Below are 13,519 nucleotides of genomic sequence, written 5' to 3'. Positions count from 1 at the left end.
TCATACTCAAAATTTCCAGGTAGGACTAGAAAAACTTGCTGAGTTGTCTCATCTGACTGAACATGGGTACCCTGACGACTTCGATTCACTTAAAGCCAGTTCACTCTCCAGTCAAGACATTGGAAAACGAAGGATTTGATTTTAAATCCTCCCATATTTTTCACACATGTATAATATCCTTCAAATGTCCTTATTCTCAAGGTCTAGTTCTATTCCTATTAGGGGAACTTTGTTCACGACAACAGGACTCAAGTGCTGTAATCCACATCTTTTAAACACATTGAACCGCAGGTGACAGCATCAACAATAAATGTCAATGCTGTGCGCTATTACAGCCAACAAGGCTGTATTCAATTAACATATCCCAAATAATGATAGCTGGCAGATGTACATATAGCATTTAAAGCTAATGCCTTCCTTCTGCCGACTATCTCCAATTTATCCTGTCTGATGTTTGCAACGTCTTTTTTGTTAGACTGTGAGGTCCCCCGCAGCCGGGACTCTCGCCCTTCTTTCTTTCCCCAGCCCTTAGCGGTGTGTAAATGCTTAATAAATACTCTTTATTTCTTTTACTGACTGGCATGGGATCTTATTTATTCTCGCAATGTCCCTGGCAGACGGATGCTATTGTTTTTCTTTTACAGTTGGGTAAATCGAGGCAAGCAGAGGTTAAGGGGCTTTCCAAGGTTCACAGAGCTGCTGTCTGAGGTCACATTTAAACTTTTCTTCCGGACTCCAGGTACGCTGCGCTAGTTGTTTGATTACAACGATTTTTTAAAAGTGGCCAATTTGAGAATAAAGTAGGGTTCCTAGGAATTTTTCCGAGAAAAACTGTAATTTACAAAACAAATAAGGGGACCGGGGCCTCAGATTAAAGTTAAAAATGGGCAAGCCTGTGATCCAATCAGGAGCGAGCGTCGCTGTACGTGGCAGGAAGGGCCAAAGGAGTCTCAGCCAATGAGGAGCCACCGAAAGGAGGTGGGGGTCGGGGTTAGGTGGGTGTCCGTCGCGCGCGGGGCTGTCCTTCAGGGTTTGACCAGCCCGTTCGAAGAGAAGGCTACGGTGATAGCGTAAAGAAGTCTCCCTGGCGGGGCAGCAGGCAGACAGGCCCACCCCTCCTCCGTTAGCCGGATCTGCAATCATCCGCCACCGGTCCCGAGGCCGCTCTGCAAAACACTGGGATGGTAAGGCTGGTGACTGGTCACGACCCAGGGACTTCATTTCCCAGAATCCCGCTCGAAGGGCAACCCATCGTTCGCCGATCACGTGGTGTGGGTCTAGGTCTTCCTGCCCCGGATTAGGTGGGGGAGGGGAAGCTCCAGTTCCCAAGGCGCCTTGTGCGCAGGCGCAGTTCCTCAGGGCGCCCCGGCTTTTTTGGTCACGTATAGCTTCTACAACTTGCAGAAGCTGGACTGGTGAGTGCGGGGGTGGGAAAGCCCCCAACAGCCACCGGCACGCGTGGGATACAGCCTGACACGACGGAGTGGGGGGATCACAGGTGTGCGCGAGCGAGGGTGGCAGAAAGAAAAGGCGGGGAGCTCCACTTGCTGAGTATCGCGCATGTATGTGTGCATGTGTTGTTGTGTTTTCTTGCGTGTCCCCGTGTTTGCTCACGCGAGTGAGAGGCGCGGGGTGGGGTGGTGGCTCTCCCAGCGGTCTCTCCCCCTGCTCCTCCCACCTCTGCGTGGGTCACCCCGGGCTGTGCCCCAGGCACTGGAAGGGAGAAGCATGCCCTGTTCCCAGACCCACGAGCTCCTTCTTCCACGGCCCCTCCTCTTTACAAGCAGAAGCTGGGACAGCTGCTGGGGGAGTTGCAGAAACCTCAGGTGTCCCCGTCCTGCGTGGACGCCCTAGCCCCTGGTGCACTGACCTGCCCTGACACCTTCCCCTGCAGCTCCAGGGCCCAGGGGGATGCTGATGCTCCAGTGATGCCAAGCCCATTGGACAGGGAAGCCAGGACGTCAGCCAGGAAGCCCTGAGTGCAGGTGACCATGGAAGCCTTAGACCTCATGCTAGAGGAGAGAGGTGAGGAGGACAGGAGGTTGGGGGCTGGGGCTGCCCAGGGCAGCAGAGCCCAGGAGGGATCAGGAGTGGGTGGTCAGGCGAGGCCATGGAACAGCAGGTCAGCAGTCCATCTTGACTCTGATCCTCTGTGCCTCAGCCCCCATCATATACATGCAATTCCCTGACCTAACAGGCCTTCTGACTGGGTGATATCCACCTGCTCCCCCTCCTGTAGGACCTTTATGCAGAGGCTGGATGACAGCTGGCCATGGAAGCTGGGGTGGGGTCCTTCAGGGTCAGGGATACATGGCTCTCTTTTGCTGCCCACCCTGCCCAGGGGCACCCTTCAAATTCAGACGTGCAGAGCTTCCAGCAAGAGGGAGGGGATTGTGTCACTGTCCCCTGCCCTTGTCAAACCACATCCAGAATCTTGGTTCCGTTCTGGGTGTCCCACTTTAGGGAGGCCATGGAGAGGGGGGATGCTGCAGACAGGCCAACTGAGGCCTTCTTGTTAGGCAGCACTTCCTAAAAATGGGGACTGCCCAAAAGGGGCAGGAGCTGCTTCAGGGGAATGGCTTTTCCCTCCCTTCTGGGTCTTCAGGGAGAGGCTGGATGATGCCTTTCTGGGAATGTTAGAGGAGGGATCCTTTTCATGGATGGGATGGACCACTGAGGCCATCTGACAGCTGCCATCTCAGAGTTAGAAGGAAGCTGCCCTGAGCCTCTCTTTAGGTTGGAATCCCTTCCAGGACACTGCTGAGAAGTGAGGAGTCCACCCCCTTCCAGTTGGGGTGTCTCTGAGGGCTGCCTGGTGTTCTGAGCATGGGGCCCACTTTGGCCTCTGTGTCCCTACCACATTCTGCCCTTTGGAGCCCAGCAAAACAGCCCCTCTTCCCTGACACAGCCTTTGGAGTCTGTGAAGACTGGTGACTGCCATGTGTCCTCCCCACCCCCAGGGCCCCTGTCTTTGCAGACTGAACATTCCAGGCCTTCAGCTGCTCCTCGAGGAGCCTTCTTAGCCTCTTGCCTCGGTCTGTGGTTCTGTTTTGTCCCATGGGAGGTCCTGGGGAGGCCCCAGGCCCCAAGATGCCTTGTGACACTCAGCACCTCAACCTTTTGTCCTTACCTCTTTGAGGGCAGCTGGCAGCTTGCTTATTGGTGGCAGACAATCCAAAGCAAAGCTGAATAATTCTGCCTTCTTTGTCTTCTCTGTTGTCCTCCTCCCTCCTCCTTCCCCATGCCCATGTTGCCATCCCATCCCCCCTGACACAGATAAGCAAAACTCTGTCCCTTCTCCTCAGGGTCGTCTCCAGCCCCTGGTTGTGTGACCTTCAGCTGCCCTGGCACTCTCCTTTGAGGGCCCTGAGTGAAGCCTCTCTCAGGGGCCAAGCTTCCTTCCTGTATAAAGTCTCACACACACCAGCCTCCAGAACTTGGGAGGACTGTCTTTGGTGGCAGGGTGTCTTCTTGGGTCATTCCCCACCCACTTGTCCTTTTTTGGATCTTTTTTCAAAAACCAGAGAGTGACTTAGGAAGCACACAGAATTAAAGATACTCACTGATGCTCCAGGGGAGTCTTAGCTCTCAGACAAGGATGCAAAGGATTGCTCGTGAAAAGAAGCATTAGCTCCATCAGCTCTTTGCCATGAAGTGTTTTTATAAGTCAGTCACATCCATCCCAGGCAGCAGAGGATAACAACTGGCTTCTCTGTTGTGCCATAAAGTTGGGGACCTTTTCTCCTAGCTTCTCGTAACACTGTGACATAGGAAGGTTCCTGGGTCTAGAATTGGACCTGTGATTTCATGGGGACAGTAAATGGCCAATGAGGAAATGGGCTTTCCCAGTGTAGGCTGGCCACTTGTCCCCAAGTGAAAACCTTGAGGAGCAGCCTAGGGCACTAGGACTCCCATGGGGTCATAGCCAGGATCTGTCTGAGGAAGGCGTTGAACCTAGGTCTTCCTAACCCATATCCCTGCCTGCCTCTCCTTGGCCCCTTGGTACTCTGTCTAAGTCTTCCCATTTTAAAGGTGAGAAACCTGAGGCTTGGAGGTTCACTGAGTTGCCATTTTCACACAGACTAATAGTGAGGTGTAGGAAGAGAGTTTTGAATGTAGGATATTGATTTTGGTCCTTTCTCAGAACCCTTTGGCGTACTCTCTCTTAGAGTCTGAGGTACAGGTGAGGCTCCAGTGCTCAGGTGCAGTATTCCCACCCTTAACATTCCCATCATTCTCTTCCAGGGACCAGTTCATTTTTGTTAGCATCTTACATAGAACAGATTTTCCTCTTTTTCCTTTTTCTTCTCTTTGAAAAACAAAACCTTATTTAGGGCCAGTCAAGCCATTACAATATGCTTTTGGCCAAAACCATTTCAGGAGCTATCTGGAAGATTGGGTTTTCTCCTTAGCATGTGGTACTCTTCAGCAGCTTGTGGCCCCAGATTGATGGGTTTTTTCTGTTCCCTTGACTCATCCCACTTACTCATTAGACCTGTTTCCCTGCACCTCCTGCAGTGTGACCACATTCTCTGCCCACCATGTGATCCTGAAAGCACACCCTGAACATGGGCTGTTGTAATGGTACCCACTGCAACTGTCTCCTGGCCAGAAGGATTCACACTCCACTTCCTTTCTCTCCTCATTTCTCTGGGGGATGTCTGGGGCTCTTTGCTTCCAGGGTGGTGCAGCTTGCCCATAGGCCCAGGCTGGCCAGAGTGCTCCAAAGGAATCTCCCACACTGCAAAACATTTATCCCCTCCAGGCCCATCATGTGTCTTCCTTCTACCATAGATGAACAGAAAGTAGGAAGGGGCTCAGTGATTGAAAGTCTTTGGAATCTTTCTCTGGGCCTTGAGTCCGGAAGCCTCTCTAGGGGCTGTAGATAATAGTAGGTCTCCACAGTGCAGGTGTAGGGCTCTTTTGATGGGCCAAAAACATAGAGAATCTTCCTCAGGCCCTAGGGAATCTTCCGTAGGCAGTGGATGTAGTAGTGTTCTGTGGGCCACACGTGTAGTACTCTTTCTACAGGCCTCAGGTGTAGGGATCTGGATTACAGGTGTAGCAGTCTTTTTATGGGCTGCAGGAGTAGGGGTCTCCCTGAGCTACAAGTATGCTAGTCTTCCTACGTGCTACAAGAATAAGGTACTCACTCTGGGCTACAGGAGAGAGAAGGGGTCTCTTTCTGGGCTACAGGTGCTGGGATCTTTCTATTGGCCATAGGTATAGGGATCTTTCTGCAGGCCACAGATATATCCTATCTGGCTTTGTTCCAGCTCTACTTTGTGCAGAACCATTCCCTCAGAAGCCAAGATAGTCAGACAGTTCATTGGCTGTTCCTTTCTTGGGCAGTGCCTGATATCCCAGTCATTTCCCTGTGTCTGCTCCCATGCAGAGATTGTTTCATGTTTTCAGCATGAGATTATTTCACCTGTCAAAATGCATCCATGGTTTTTAATCTCATTTTCTCCTCATGAGAACGTGTGAGAGAAATGGTGCCGGGGAATAGCCTTGCCAGATATCAGATTTGGAATTTGAGGTTTAGAAAATCCAAGTGACATATTTAGGGCTTCATACTTACTTAGTGTGAGAACTAGACTTCAGGTCTCCTTATTCTTAATTCAGTGTCCTTTTCCGTAAACCATGCTGCTACTTTGTTCATGAGCTTTTTAAAAACTCATTCAAATAACAATGTTGTCCTCTTCCATCTTTCTTTCTGCTCCCTTCCTTAGAGAGGTTAGTTTTTTCTTGTGACTTCCTTTCTTGGTTGGTGCAAACACACATAGTCAGTCAAAACAAATTTCCACCTTGCAGTGTCCTCAATAACATTTGTCTCTTTCTGCCTTCTGCATCTTTCTCCTCTCCCAGGAGGTGGGGAGATTGTTTCATCATTAGTTGTTTGGAATCCTGGTTGGTCATTACACTGATAAAAGTTCAGCACAGTTATTATTCCATCCCATTTATATACCATAACTTGTTCATCTGTTCCCCAGTTTATGGCACCTCCACAGATTCCCAGTTTTTGCCAACTCAGGGTTCTAAATATTTTTGCTTATCTTTGGTTTGGGGCAGCTAGGTGGTGCAGTGAGTAGAGCACCAGCCCTGGAGTCAGGAGGACCTGAGTTCAAATGCGGCCTCAGACACTTGGCACACTTACTAGCTGTGTGACCTTGAGCAAGTCACTTAACCCCAATTGCCCTGCCAAAAACAAACAAACAAAAAGTCTGCATATCTTTGGTTTGTTTTGCTTAATACTGATTCCCCCTCCCTTAATTTACCCTCCCTCTGATGTCCCTTCCTCCCTTATTTCCTTTGCCTCCTGTTTCCCTGTTGAATAAAATGGTATTTCTGTACCCTGTTGGGTGTGAAAGTATGTGTATTCTTTCTTTTGACCAAGACATATAGTAAGGTTCAAGTGTCAGCTGCACCCCCACCCACTCTTCCTCATTTGTATAGATGTTTACTTGTACACCCTGATTATGTAAGATAATTTTCCTTCTGTTCTTTTCTTCCTCTCATCCCGGTATATTCCTCTTCATCTCTTCCTGTTCTTTTATTAAGAACATCAAGACCTAATGGAACCACTCCCAGGCCTAGTCTACTTGGACTCCTTCTGAGAACCCTGATAATGATACTGTACAGAAGGGAAACACACATTTTATCTCCCCACATTTGAATGTAATCAGTTTATCCTTATGTAATCCTTTATCATTATTTATTCATTACCTTTTTACATTTCTCTTCACTTTCTTCACTCCTGAGTTTGAACTTCCCATTTTTTCCACAGTTTTGGTCCTTCCAAAGGCTTGGAAATCTTCTATTTCTTTAAAGGTTCATTTTTTTTCCTTCTGTAGCTTTATATTCAGTTTTGCTGGGTAAGTTATTCTTGGCTCTAACACCATATCCTTTGCCATCTGAAGTATCATATTCTAAGTTCTCTGTTCCTTTTTAGTGATGGCTGCTAAATCATGTGTGATCCTCACTGTGGTTCCTTGGTACTTTAATTCTTTCTCTCTGGCTACTTAAATTTTTTTCTTTGACTTAGAAGCTCTGAATTTTGGATATGATGTTCCTGGGAGCTTTTATTTTGGGGTTTCTTATGATGTCTAGGCTTTTTTTTTTTTGGTCGTGGAATTTAGATAGTCTAATGATTCTTAAATTTTTTTATCCTTGATGTGTTTTTTAGGTGAGTTCTTTTTACAGCAAATACCTTACACTTTCTTCTATTTTATTCAGCCTTTTGACTGTTTTAATGTTTCTTGTTGTCTCATGAAGTCATTGTCTTGTATTTGGTCTAGTTTTATTTTCAAGGAGTTTGTTGCTTGGGCAAGTTTTTGTACCTCTTTTTCCAAGTGGTTAACTCTTTTTCCAATTCCTTCTTCTGTTAGTTTTATTATACCAGTTGATGATACTTCAAATATTTTAGAACAACAATCGCTTCTTATTTGAAGTTTTCTCTATGATAAATATTCTCAGAGCTTGCAGCCACTCTTCAAGTTAATGGTATCCTGATCATTTACCATCTTTCGCCTCCTCATCCAGTTCTGGCCCTCTGCAGCTGTGTTCTGTTACACCCTTTCTTGCCTCCTCTCCCCCCACCACTTCAAAATAATAATAAAGCAAATTTATCTATTGTTACATATGGTGCTTTTTATTATATCAAACCACCAGATATTTATTCACTTGAGCTGTCTTCCAACAGGTTTTACCCCATCTTGAAATGGTGTGAATGAATCTTTGAACATTGAATAACTGCAGGTCTTTATGAGTGACCCCTGTTAGATTTCATATCTTGCTTCTTAGGTTTCTCCACTGAAGTCCTACACTAATTCTTCATTTAGGATATGAAAGTGGTCCTTGGTACTCTTAGCCTATGCCAGGGGAGACTGAATTGTGTTGGGTCCTGCTAAGCTTGAAGATCTTCTGGTGTCTCGCCTTGATCATTGTTGATCTGGCCTTCCTAGCAGCTTCAGTAAGGAACTTCACCATGAACTTTGGGGCCACAGAAATGCTAGAAAGTGTAATACAAATAGTAGAGGGGCTGTAATCTATGTCCATGGAGCAAGTACCCACCCAGAAAACCACATATCCTTGAAGCACTTGAAGTCATTTAACAAATAATTCCATCTCCTTTAGGTACTTAAATGTGGATTATGTCATCTAGTGTACTGTCCTTTATAAGCTTTGTGTCAGCAACAAATATGATTAGCACATCATCTTTGTTTTAAAATTCAATAAAATTATGGCAGAGTAAAGTACATAACCTATTGTATTTATGGCAATAGATACTTCTTTCCAGGTTAATATCAATCTAGTAATTTGATTCTCTTTAGATATGGTATTTCAGTCAGTAACAGATCTCATAACTGAAGTATATTTTATGAACATTCCTTACATCAGCAAGGATAACCTAACAGATTTTTGTCAGATATGTCACAGAAATCTAACTCCATGATGACTAAAGCAGCCTAATAGAGTAGGATGAATTCTCGTCAGCAAAGAAATGAGGGATGGTTGGCATTGCTTGAATTTTTGCTTTTTCATTACTCACAAAATGTGTGCTCTGATTTGATCATACATTGATATCAAAAGGGTAAGTGACTTTTATATAGCTCTTTAGGTTCTACAGAGCACTTTAAGTCCTTTATCTTATTTGATCCTTACAACATCCCTACAACTATTGGCGTCCCCATTTTGTAGATTAGAATACTGAACCTAAAAAGGTTAGTTACTTGTCCTGATTTCAAGTTCAGTGCTACTGCCTGCCAGTTGTAGTTTTCAGAACCTGTCTCTTTCTCCATTTAAAAAAGTATGACATCTGCCATAATTCTTCTAGGAACATACTTGTTCTCCGTGATTTTTCAGAGGTTAACGTACCTTTGCAGGGTACCGTGTAATATAATCCTTTGGGATCAGAATATTGGAACTTACTCACTTTGAATACCTACTCATATAGTATCTCATCATTGACTTCCTATCCTTATATTATGTTTGAGAAGCAGTTTAGTGGTGTAGAAGGAGCCATGGACTATAAGCTAGTCAGAAGATCTGCAATGGAGTTCCTGTCAACCCTCATTACCAATTTGGTCATTCACAAAGTCAGTTAAGTTTGCTCTGAACCTCCAAATGTAACAATACCTTCCCCAGCTTGCTTCACAGGGTTGTTGAAAGGATTAAATGAAATAATATATATGAAAGCACTTCATAAACTGTCATCACTAAAAACATGTAAATGCTGGTATTTAATTTATTCATTTCAGATTGGAAAACTGAGCCTGAAACAAAGGAATCTGTTTCAAATGACATTGTTATGGACAAATCATCCCAGGAACAATACTCAAAAGATGATTTCCAGTGTGCCAAGTTGGGAGAAGAATGGAATTATGATCCTGAGAAACCTTCTGTGCACAATGAATGTGGGGAATCATTCAAGTGTAATTCAGACCTTTTTCAGGATCATATAATATATAATGTAAATCAAACTCACGGTTGTAATGAATTTGGAAAAGACTTAATGCAGGGGAAACACCATTCTGAGCATCAGAAAATCCATCCTAAAGAGAAACTTCACATATGTAAGGACTGTGGCAAAACTTTTAGCTTCAGCTCATCTCTTATGTACCATCAGAAAATTCATACTGGAGAGAAACCTCATAAATGTGATGAATGTGGAAAAGCTTTCATTCTTCGAACACAGCTTAATTCCCACCAGCGAATTCATACAGGAGGGAAACCTTACGAATGTAATGAATGTGGAAAAACTTTTAGATACAATTCATCCTTTACTTACCACCAGAAAATTCATACTGGAGAGAAACCTTATGAATGTTACGAGTGTGGGAAGGTCTTCAGAGGGAACACACAGCTTAATTCCCATCAACGAATTCACACTGGAGAGAAACCTTATGAATGTGATGAATGTGGAAAAACCTTCAATCAGAGCACACAGCTTACTTTCCACAAGAGAATTCATACTGGAGAAAAACCTTATGAATGTAATGAGTGTGGGAAGGCTTTCATGCAGAGTGCACATCTTATTTCCCACCAAAAAATTCATACTGGAGAGAAACCTTACGAATGTAATGAATGTGGGAAGGCTTTTAGTTCTAGTACATCCCTTACTTACCACCGGAGAATTCATACTGGAGAGAAACCTTATAAGTGCAATGAATGTGGGAAGGCTTTCATCCAGAGTGCACATCTTACTTCCCACCAGAAAATTCATACTGGAGAGAAACCTTATGAATGTAGAGACTGTGGGAAAGTTTTTAGCTCCAACTCATCTCTTATTTATCACCAGAGAATTCATACTGGAGAGAAACCTTATGTATGTAATGAATGTGGGCAGGCCTTCAGAGTGAACACACAGCTTACTTCCCATCAAAGAATTCATACTGGAGAAAAGCCTTATGAGTGTAATGAATGTGGCAAGGCCTTTGTCCACAGCACACATCTTACCTTCCACCAGAGGATTCATACTGGAGAAAAACCGTATGAATGTAATGAATGTGGGAAAGCTTTTAGCTCCGGTTCATCCCTTACTAACCACCAGAGAGTTCATACTGGAGAAAAACCTTATGAATGTAATGAATGTGGGAAATCTTTTAGACACAATTCTTCCTTTCTTTACCACCAGAGAATTCATACCGGAGAGAAACCTTATATATGTAGTGAATGTGGAAAGGGCTTCATTCTCCGAACACAGCTCACTTCCCACCAGAAAAAGCATACTGAAGAGAAACTTTATGAACATAATGAATATGGAAAAGCTTTTTGACACAGTGAATTGCTTATTTATCCCCCAGATACTTTGTAGTAGAAGGAAATATTAACGTAATAATGTTGGAAAGACTTCAGCTGAAACATACTTTAGCATGAAGATGTTCATTCTGGAAAGATTTACAAAACTAATGAATGTGGGAAAGTATTCATTCTAAGCTTAAAGAAACTTTATAAGGAATTATGGAAAGCCCTTCCAACAAGGTGTACACAGTAGAGAATACCAGAAAAATGCTGGAAAGAAGTCCTGTAATTGTAATCAACATGGGAAGGGCTTTAAACATCAATCACCCTTTCATTACCGTAAGACAATTGTTGAAAGTGAATTTTTTGGAGAACATAACTGACTCCATTTTGTTCCGCATTGGCCATTTTTCTGTGTAGGAACTCTGCATGAACTGAACGACCAGCTGCAATAGTTGGTTCTCTTCAATTTCTTCTTCCATCTAATTGATACAAAAAGACTTGATTGCTAAAAAAGGAGGGATTCAACAATCTCTGGAATGTCTTCCTTCCCATATCTAGCCTGACAGGTAGATCCCTTTGACTTAGTGAGATTAGCTATACTAAAAAGGGCACATCCCTTTTCTCTCTTCTGTAGCCAATCATATACACTTTCCTTAACAAGTACATGTTTTTCTTTGTAACACCAGTTGCACTGTAATAGCCATCTGGTTTTTTTTTTCTTTGTTTCATGTAATGTGTAAATAATGCAAATGACACACATTTGCATCAACTGCTGGTGGAATGTGTTGATGATAATGAGTTTATGATAAAACCTGTTTCTCTGATTTGTGCTGGCACATTGGCAAAAGCCAGTCAAACTGATAAAAATATTCATGCCACAGTTTTGGCCACATGATCTGGTAGTGGCTAGTTTAGCCTTTACAGATCCCCATCTCCAAGAACTTTCCAACCACATGTCAGTGAGTTTACCAGTTCAGGAACTTTTAGAGATAGGGAACTAGGAGGGCTGGTAAAGGCACAGTCTAACACTTGTGCTCCAAGTCATTAGATCTATGGAGATGGGTTAGTGTTTTGTGTGTTTTTGTATTGTGTGATGTGGCTTTGTGTCTTTTGTGCTTACTGAATGTCTTGGCCAACTTTCCTGTCCAAATTCTTGGTTAAATTTTTATTCTGGTCTGCTGTCTGGCACTAAGATACCAAGGAGCCTTTGGGAAAAAAAAAACGAAAAACCATACCTTGGTAGGGCAGAACAAGAGGAAACTGGTGGAGGTCAAACAGTTTATCTAACCATAAACTTAAGTATTCAGGGGGTGGGGGGGCAGGGAGAATAGAGAGATAGAGTGAGTGAGTGAGTGTGTGTGTGTGCGTGTGTATGTGTGTGTGTTGGGGGAGGGGGTGGATCCCAGACATTAATGATATAAAGCTGATATAAGCCTCAATTTCACCTTGAGTAATCAGTCATCACGATGGCATCTGGTTAATATTTCTATTCTAGAACTGAGTCTTCAGATCCATTTTGATGAATTGGAAAAAAATTCTAGGAAGGGCTAGTCTCTAGGTGTGAATTTGTTCTTTGTTAACCTACATGGCCATCTGATTCTTAATCTTTTTTTTTAAGCCGATACTTAGTCTTAATACATAATGGCCCTGGCTGTTATGATCATGAAACCTTATAAATTCTAGAGGGAAAAAATAGAGGTTTGTCTCCCAAAACAAATGCGTTATTGATTTATTTGGGTAGTTCCTGAAGTGTAGAAATTTTGCCAACCAAATTGTGAAGTTAATGAATCTCCTGGGGAAAGAGAATGCCACTTCCTAACAGGCTTTTGCCAAAGGATTAATGCTGGCATTGTTTGTCAGATTTTCCACCTAGTATTCCACTGCTTGTTTCAAACACTCCCTCTCTGGAGATACCAGCTACCCAGAGACAGTACCCTTTTCTTTTAAGAGACAATAACTGCCCTCTCTCTGAAATCCTTTTGCTGATCACTTTTATCTTCAGTGAAAGGTAAAGATAAGTAAGACCCAGATGCAGGAAGGTCACCAGGTAAAACTTTTAGCTGCCTTGCAGTGGAATTCTGGCCAAGACTGCTACCTTGTAGGATGTAGAGGGAACAAGGTATTTAAATGACCTCTCACTGGTGTCTGTTATTACTGCCTTCACCTCTGGCACTGCAAGAAGATATGCCTTTTTCATCCGAGATACCCAGCCAATTCCAGTGTTAAACTGCTATTCCCAGTAAATTTTCCATAGAAAATAAGGGGGAGGGGGGGAAATGAGAACTTTATGCCACAAATTTTAAATCTTTCAAAAGAAATAATCCTTTGTTCTTAATTCTAGCTAGGTTGGGAGTGCACAGAAAGATCAATAAGAGTGGTTAAAATCCTTTCTCCATTTACATAAATTTTTGGTATTGTAAACTAATTAGAGACTAAAATTGTGACTGAAATGTAATTTCTTTACTGTGAATTTCCAAAATGAGGTTTGGATGTTTTTATTAAGGGTTAATGCTCTCTATAACAAAAAAATGAAAGCTTTGTGAAAGTTAATTCAAATAGCACATCACCTTTTTTGCCACCCTCTGTCTTCCTTGAAATATGACAGATTTATCGTTTTAAGGTAAGAGTAGAAGGGAATTTCATTAAGTAGAGAAAGCTAAGAAAGCCTTAAATAGTAAAAAAAAAAAAAAAAAAAAAAAAAGGGAAGATAAACAAATGGTCTTGAAACCTACAGTTTCTAAATATCTGGTGCTCAAGAACCATATAGTGCAAT

The 13,519-nt window shown here is 43.4% G+C and overlaps 1 protein-coding gene across 3 annotated transcripts; it reads left to right on the top strand.

The window, feature by feature from the left end:
• The first annotated feature begins 974 nt into the window (after window positions 1–974).
• LOC118839575 (zinc finger protein OZF-like) lies at window positions 975–12,029 on the top strand. Of its 3 annotated transcripts, XM_036747053.1 has the most exons (3): window positions 975–1,184; window positions 1,895–2,025; window positions 9,261–12,029. In XM_036747053.1, the coding sequence occupies exons 2-3, from the start codon at window positions 1,992–1,994 to the stop codon at window positions 10,775–10,777; spliced, it is 1,551 nt and encodes a 516-aa protein (XP_036602948.1). In that variant the 5' UTR covers window positions 975–1,184; window positions 1,895–1,991; the 3' UTR covers window positions 10,778–12,029. The 3 variants fall into 3 exon arrangements, with proteins under 3 accessions (XP_036602948.1, XP_036602949.1, XP_036602950.1); XM_036747054.1 differs by lacking the exon at window positions 1,895–2,025 and having other exon boundaries at window positions 1,011–1,184; XM_036747055.1 differs by lacking the exons at window positions 975–1,184; window positions 1,895–2,025 and adding an exon at window positions 7,936–7,972.
• Window positions 12,030–13,519: the final 1,490 nt, after the last annotated feature.

Source organism: Trichosurus vulpecula, chromosome 2 (assembly GCF_011100635.1).
Source record: "Trichosurus vulpecula isolate mTriVul1 chromosome 2, mTriVul1.pri, whole genome shotgun sequence".
Lineage (NCBI taxonomy): Eukaryota > Metazoa > Chordata > Mammalia > Diprotodontia > Phalangeridae > Trichosurus > Trichosurus vulpecula.
Note: the sequence above shows the minus strand (reverse complement) of the source record. Positions and strands in the feature narration are given on the sequence as shown.

What these genes read in the sequence shown, in the direction of transcription:
- LOC118839575 (XM_036747053.1), top strand. Translation starts at nt 1,992, where the DNA reads ATGGAAGCCTTAGACCTCATGCTAGAGGAGAGAG. An exon ending in CCTCATGCTAGAGGAGAGAG is followed by an intron (nt 2,026 to 9,260) that starts GTGAGGAGGACA and finishes TATTCATTTCAG; the next exon opens with ATTGGAAAACTGAGCCTGAA.